A 7,661-nucleotide genomic window follows, 5' to 3' on the forward strand; every position below is an offset into this window, starting at 1 on the left:
TAAAAATCATAAGACTTGTGTGGCTACAATTCTGGTTTTCACTAGAGAATGTGCAGTTTGAAGGCCTCCTATAAAATGAGTTGATATCCAAGTCACAATCATTATCATACTAAGGAAGTGCAATAGGGAGAAGGCTGAACTGCTTAATTCATATTTTGCATCTGTAGTTTGGCAAAAGAAAAGAGGACTGGTCCAAACTGTCATAAGCTGCATTGGGTGTTGAGATAAGAAGAGGAAGGTCATAATAGACAAAGAATTGGTGAAAGAAACTCTGAGTAATTTTGAATGAAGGATCTGGAACTGGGTGTATTATATTGCAGGAATTAGCACATGTAATTTCAGAACACTGATTGTAATCTTTGAAAACTGTTAAAGGATTAAAACAAAGTTTGTTCTGGAAGAAATGCCAGAAAATTGTAGAAGAGCAAATGTTGCTCCCATTTTCTTAAAAAGGAAAACATTGATTCAGGAAACTACAAATCGGTTAAGTTGACATCAGTAAGTGGGAAATTCTAGAAAAAATAATTAAGCAGTGGCTTTGCAGGCACCTAGAGAAGAACAAAATGATTATTAGAAGCCAGCATGGTTTTGTCAAAACTAGGTCATACCAGACAAATCTTACTACATTTTTTTGATGAAGTGATTAATTTAGTAGACCAGGAAAATGCTGTGAATATAGTGTACTTACTTCCAATATGGTATTTGATAATGTTGACCATATGCTTTTCCTTGATAAAATAGAACAATGTGGGATGGATAATCCCTCTAGCACAGGGGTTCCCAACCGGGGGTGCGAGATGATATTCCAGGGGGTGTAAAAACTTGGCTTTTCAAAATTATAGTGTATATGCATAATTTGTTGCCATTATTTTGAACTTTTGTAAGGGGTGCAAGAATACATCAGAAGCGTTCCAGGGCTGCGGGGTATAGAAAAGGTTGGGAGCCACTGCTCTAGCAGAAGGATTTGTAGCTGACTGAACAACCAGAGTCAGCATGTGATCATCGAATGCTTCTATGCCAACATGGAGAGATAAGTATCCTGTGGAAGATCTTGACTATTTCAATGAGGAACTAGAAGGGGTACAAAAAAATTGTAGATGATGCAAAGCTGGGGATTGCTAACACATTAGAAAACAGACTCAGTGTTCCAAAGGATTTTGACAGTTTTGAACATTGGGCCATATCCAAGAAAACACAGTTCAGTGTTGAGAAATATAGGTTCAACAGATAGGTAGGAAAAACAGATACAAGATAGGCAGCAATGGCCTAGTAATAATACTTAGGAAATGGATCAGGTAGGACTAGTAGACCACTTGAGCCACTAATGTGATGCTGCCGCCAAAACAGCTAATTCACTCTTGGGCAACATTAATAGAACTATAGTGTCAAGATCATGAGAAGAGATAATTCTGCTCCATGCTGCATCTGTCAGACTGTACTTGGGATATTGATTGCCTTAATACAAGGATGATGAGGACCCAGAAAGAGTTCAAAGAGTGACAAAGATGATAAGGGGCTTGGAAACTAAACCCAATGAAGAAAGCTTAAATGAACAGGCTATGTTTAGCTTTAAGAAGAAAAGATTGAAAGGAAACATGATAGCAGTCTTCAAATACTTAAAGGGTCATCCTAGGGAAGCTAGGAGCCATGGCTCCTGAGGGTAAGACAAGAAGTAATGGGTGGATGCTTTACAGAGGAGATCCAAACTCTAAATTAATATATTCTTCACTTACAGCTATTTAGCAGTAGTAGTAGCTATTTAGGTTTTTGGAGTTGTGGGTACTCTGTCATTGGAGGTTTTCAAGCAAGGCTTGGAGAGTCTTTTGTGTTGTATAATATGAGGATTCCTGCTCTGGACATAGGATTGGATCTCTTCAGTCCTATGATTCGATGAAGGTTTTCTCCTATAAGTATTCTACATAAATCAAAACCTCCATAAATAACTTTAGTACAATTGTTTTCTGTAATGCATAAATATTTGTGTGATATACAGAGATCATAAAGAAGAATGGTTTCTCTTCCATTTTTTTTCCAGAGACAGAATATATACAAAATTTAAACCCATTATTTCATCTTAACAAAAATAAAAATTAAAAGACAAGGGATCCTTTCCCCTTTTTAAGATTAGAGCTTGAAAGGAGGAAGAATACAACTCACAGTCTGGATTTACTGTACAGTTGAACCAAAATTCAGAACAGCTTGTGAGTGGGAAATAAGTAAAATAGAGAATGGGATTGGAAAAAGTCTCACTCAAATGGGAAGAAGTTTTGCAATTGGCTATATATTCTATACATAGTTCATGACTTACAACCATTTGTTTAGTAACTATTCAAAGTTACATTGGTGGTGAAAAAAGTGACTTATTTCCAACCCTTTGCACTTATGACCATCACAGAGTCCCGATATATGGGTACTTGGCAGCCAGCATTTATTTATGATGGTTGCAGTATTCCAAGGTCATTGAAATATGCTTAATACTTTGGGAGCAAAATGCTTATTATTTCTACTCTGTAAATGAACATTTAAGTAAGAAATAACCATTATAAGAACTGAAAAGACATTTTACCTGTTTAAAGTTGCCATTTTTTCGCTGTTCCCAGTCCATCATATCATGAAAAATGGGGATCATAATGTTGCGGACCTCTAGCTGTGGGACAAGTGTGACACCCAGAAAAGGACCGATCATTCCAGGAATAAAGTGAATTTTATGTTCCCCTGAACAACAACAACAACAAAAGAAAACAAAAATAAGCAGTTATTTACACCATTCCTTTGCATACCATTTCCTGCTCCTTTTTGTTTACTTTCACTGCTAACTGAAAATATTCTCTAACTGAAGATAAGGAATGAAGTCAGATATGAATCAAGCTAGATGCTTACCATAAAGAATTAAACCAAGGATAGAATAAGTTATGCCTGGAAATGTGTATGTGTATGAGCAACTATCATCTAGTGATAGTGTACAGTTCCAAAGGACAAATGATTCTCCTGTTTTATAAAAAATATTTCTATGAAGTTGTACCAATATGTGTTATAATCTGAATGTCCCTTTAACAGTGGATGAAAGATTGTCCAGCACTGTGCTATTATTAGATTAAATATAAATCTTAAACTGAGTAAATCTCAGTTTACTTAAAGAGTAACTTACCCAAATTCTGCCACATGCTGAAAAGCTCATATGCCATCATCACACGCATATCACCATATCTGGAATATAAACACAGATCCAAAGGAAAAAAATGGAATATTGGCATTTTAAACATAAAACAAGATTTAGCAGCATTACTTTTTTTTTTGATGTGTGCCATTGTGCTCACAGTATAAAAATGACAATAAACGTTATCTTATCTTATCTTATCTTATCTTACCATTACACTACATCTTATAAAAACAGAACCAGAGGAAAAAACAACTACCTTACTTTCAAAACAAACATATGAAAATGAAACTTAAGTTAATATATTCTTACTTGTCCAGAATCTTTTTCTGCTTAGCTGGAATAAATGTTTCTAGCTGCAGACTGGGTTGGTTGATAAATAAAACAGACAAGCTGAAATAAGAGTTCCAGGCCTACAAAACAGAAAAACAATGAAGCAACTAACTGAAAATTCTTATACAATTTAGTCCTTTACTATATCATTAAAAATGTCAACTGACTGTTCTAAAAAGCACCAGACATAAAGATAATGACAATGTATTTATTATGATGATATATTTATATTCTGCATATCTGCTCAGAAAACACCCAAGGCAAATGATTATAACAAATAAATACCCTCATTACATAATGATGGTAGTTTCATAGTCCATTCTGTATGTAAGTGCTGTACATATGACATGGGCATTTCTTTCACACACATCAATAAACAATGCATAGCAGATCTATTTCATAATATAATTCTATAACTGAATTTTTGAAAGTCAATTATAGAATTATTATAATAAAAATTATATAAATCCACACACAAAAGCCGAAGATTAGAGCTATCTGAGGTGAGAAATCCCATATATATTACTCTACAGAGACTATGATGTCAAGAATTTTTGAATTTTTATAAACAAAATTTCTAAACTAAAAAAACTTGTATTGCAATTTTTTACACCATTACCTGGGAGTTGGTTCACTAAACTCACTGAGATTTACCTCTGAATTTTTTCCCTTCCTTTCAATTTTGTCCCCATTCGCTGAGATTGCCTAGACATGTTTTCTTGGTAAGGTTTTTCAGAAGGGGTCTTGCCATTGCCTATTTCCTAGGGCTAAGAGAAAGTGAATAGCCCAAGGTCACCCAGCTAGTTTTGTGCCCAAGACGAAACTACAACATGATCTCTTGGTTTCTAGCCTGGTGCCTTAACCACTGCACCAAAATGTCTCTCTGAATAGACACACATAATTAATTGCTTGTGCTGCTTAGCAACAAAAATTCTGGCACTTCTGGTAAGCATTGTTAAGTGAATTGTTGTGAGTAATTAAATGAGGACATTACATAATCATGATCTGCAGTCTCCTGCTAGCTTTTCCACTAATTTTGCTTGTAGGAAGCTGGCAAAGAATGTGACAAATGTGGATACTGTGATGGCTGTAAGTACAAAGACCAATTATACGTATGTTCATTCAGTGCTGTCATACATTTGAATAATCACTGAACGAGTGGTCATTAAATGAGGACCATCTGCATTCTTTTATTTTTTCTATTTTAAAGTTCTGGATACTCTTGGAAAACTTTGGTGCAAATGCTTTACGAGTTGTCATTTAATAGCAAAACAAATACAATGTTGACAATTTAATAGTATCAATAAATTTTTAAAATACCTTAAAATCAAAATCTGTTTCCGTGAAATTCTTATGTAGTGCTGCAGACAGATACTGCACTGTTGTAACTATTACACTATAATAATGAAAGGAACAACATTATAGCACTGTTGTACAGAATATACAGAATATTTCAATCTAAATTTAGTGAAAATCATGTTCTTTTATATTAATTCACAAAATAGTGCTTAATATACAATTTAAAAAATTGCCAATCCATTGGATCATGAACATGAAGGTAACCACAAACATTCCAATCTAAAAATTTGCCCTGTGGAAAGCTAATACACAAATAGATTCCAATTCCAATACATTATTGAAAAATCTATCCAATTAAAATTATTCCATGTCTTAGACAGCCTAACAACACACTGAACTTCTAAATTATAATTTCTGTCACATCTATGGTTTGTTCATAGCTACTATTAAGAATTGAATTATACTAGGTTGATAATCTGGGTTTTTGTTGCTGTGGTTCAAGACATTTATTTTCATGTTTATAAACTGGTTGTGATTGTTCTAATAACAACAAAGTATTGCCACATAGGTAACTGTCTCAAACAGCCCAGATATGGAGGATGTTGGTTAGCAAGATGGAAAATACATCCACGACACCCTCATTCTCTGTCTTGAGAAGTAACTCTTCCCATTCTGGTAGCTATAGGCATGAGAAATTCAAGAGAAAAGGATCCACAAATTATAATTCCACTTTTCTGCTCCAGCCAATCTACTAATTGCAAGTCAAAGCTATGGTATGGTTATATCCTCAATTCACTCATCCAGTTCTGATATCCGGTGAAGAATATGGTGGTCTAATCATCTTTCAGATATAAAAACAGCATCATAGTTTGATTGACATCTAGTGGCCAGCGCTGGATACCAAAAGATCCTCTTCTAGATGAAGGAGGAAGCATGAAATTGACCTATTTGATCTCTGAATGATCGGTCCTCCTGAGTAAAATCAAAGATAGAAGGTTTTGCAGTGGGTTTGTGAGTAGAGTGATTCAGGGGCAAGAGACCCTATGATCATTCGCGGCTGTTATGCAGCCTTTATAGAAATTAGGACCTGCCAACTTCGTTTCTAAATAATGTTAGTTATCAGTTTAAAAGATATTTTCTTTCACAACTAATAAGTATTGCTCTGTGTTTTTTGCATTTTTTTCTGGGATTACAAAGCTAAAAGAAGACTTAAACACTTAAAGTACGAGGTCGATTCGGAAATAAACTTCCATTCGGTTATCAATGACAGACACTTGCAGATACAGAACCTTTACTATACACATTAGAAAACTACAACATTACTTTTCGACATAATCACCATTCAATCTGGGGCATTTGTCGTAACGTCTTACAAGGTTTGAAATTCCTTCTGCAAAAAAAATCTCCCGTCTGTGAATGAAGCCAACCTGTAACAGCATCGTGAAGCACATTGTCATTGTTGTAGCGGTGCGATGCAAGCCACTGTTTCATGTGCCTGAAGAGGTGGTAGTTGCTCGGCGCCAAATCTGGGCTATGGGAGGGGTGATCAAAAACATCCCAACGGAACTGCTTCAAAAGTTCTTGGGTGCGTCTAGCAGTGTGCAGGTGAACATTATCGTGAACCAACACCACACCGGAAGTCAGCATGCCCCAATGCTTGCAGATATCCAGAACCGATGGACTTCATGGACCTTTTTGTCAATTTCCTGCATGAGTTCATCGCTGACTACAGATGGGCGGCCACTCCTTGCCTCATCGTGCATGTCAGTTCGTCCATCTTTAAACATGTGACACAATTGATGTACATCTTTTTTTACATCGTGGTGACCAAAACTGGATGCAGTATTCCAAGTGTGGCCTTACCGAGGCATTGTAAAGTGGTATTAACACTTCACGTGATCTTGATTCTATCCCTCTGTTAATGCAGCCCAGCACTGTGTTGGCTTTTTTGGCAGCTGCAGCACACTGCTGGCTCATATTTAAGTGATTGTCCACTAGGACTCCGAGGTCCCTCTCGCAGTTACTACTATTGAGCAAGGTACCCCCTATACTATACCTGTACATTTGGTTTTTCTTGCCTAAATGTAGAACCTTGCTTTTTTCACCATTGAATTTCATTTTGTTAGATAGCGCCCAGTGTTCAAGTCTATCCAGATCCTCCTGTATCTTAAGCCTGTCTTCTGGAGTATTGGCTATTCCTGCCAGCTTGGTGTCTGTAAATTTGATGAGTTCCCTATCTATCCCCTCGTCCAAATCGTTGATGAAGATGTTCAAAGAAAAGTTGTTCAGGGACTGACAGGGATTTTTTTGGACTAGGAAGAGGAACCAAGAATGAGATTGACAAAGTATATCACAAAAATTCTCTTTTTTTGCAAGTATAAGAAATATCCCAAGGGATGTTTTAGTCCATTTTGTTAGGAAAAAGACAAGAGATCAAGTATTGCAACAGCATTTTAATATAAAATTAAAGATTGATAGTATAGATATAATTATCTTAAAAAGCATTCCTATTATTTATTTTATTTATTTATTTTACAAAATTTATATGCCGCCCTTCTCCCCATGGGACTCAGGGCGGCTCACAGCATGTTAAAACAATATACAGAATTACCCCTTCTAAAAACCAATTAAAACCCAAATATTAGTGGCTGTGACTATTTAAAATCATTAAACATTATCCCTATTTAAAATTCACCCTAGGTCAGTCCCGCTTGTTGAAAAAGCCATGTCTTGAGGGCGCGGCGGAAGGTTAGGAGATCCGGAATCGTCCGGATCTCGGGGGGTAGTTCGTTCCAGAGGGTGGGGGCACCCACAGAGAAGGCCCTCCCCCTGGGGGTCACCAGCCGACATTGCTTGGCCGACGGCACCCTGA

General features: G+C 36.3%; 1 protein-coding gene across 1 annotated transcript in view; it reads right to left on the bottom strand.

The window, feature by feature from the left end:
- Positions 1-2,566: 2,566 nt before the first annotated feature.
- LOC107285855 (dedicator of cytokinesis protein 3-like) overlaps positions 2,567-7,661 on the bottom strand; it is a gene marked incomplete at its 3' end in the record, with an annotated part of 177,306 nt that continues 172,211 nt past the window's right edge. Inside the window, exons 38-41 of the mRNA XM_015814120.1 lie at positions 4,811-4,886; positions 3,470-3,570; positions 3,149-3,207; positions 2,567-2,715 (exon numbers count right to left, since the gene is read on the bottom strand). Of these exons, the coding sequence (XP_015669606.1) occupies positions 2,567-2,715; positions 3,149-3,207; positions 3,470-3,570; positions 4,811-4,886 (385 nt within the window). The remainder of the gene's footprint in view (positions 2,716-3,148; positions 3,208-3,469; positions 3,571-4,810; positions 4,887-7,661) is intronic.

This window comes from Protobothrops mucrosquamatus, unplaced genomic scaffold (genome assembly GCF_001527695.2).
Source record: "Protobothrops mucrosquamatus isolate PMUCROS unplaced genomic scaffold, P.Mucros_1.0 scaffold_82, whole genome shotgun sequence".
NCBI classification, from domain to species: domain Eukaryota; kingdom Metazoa; phylum Chordata; class Lepidosauria; order Squamata; family Viperidae; genus Protobothrops; species Protobothrops mucrosquamatus.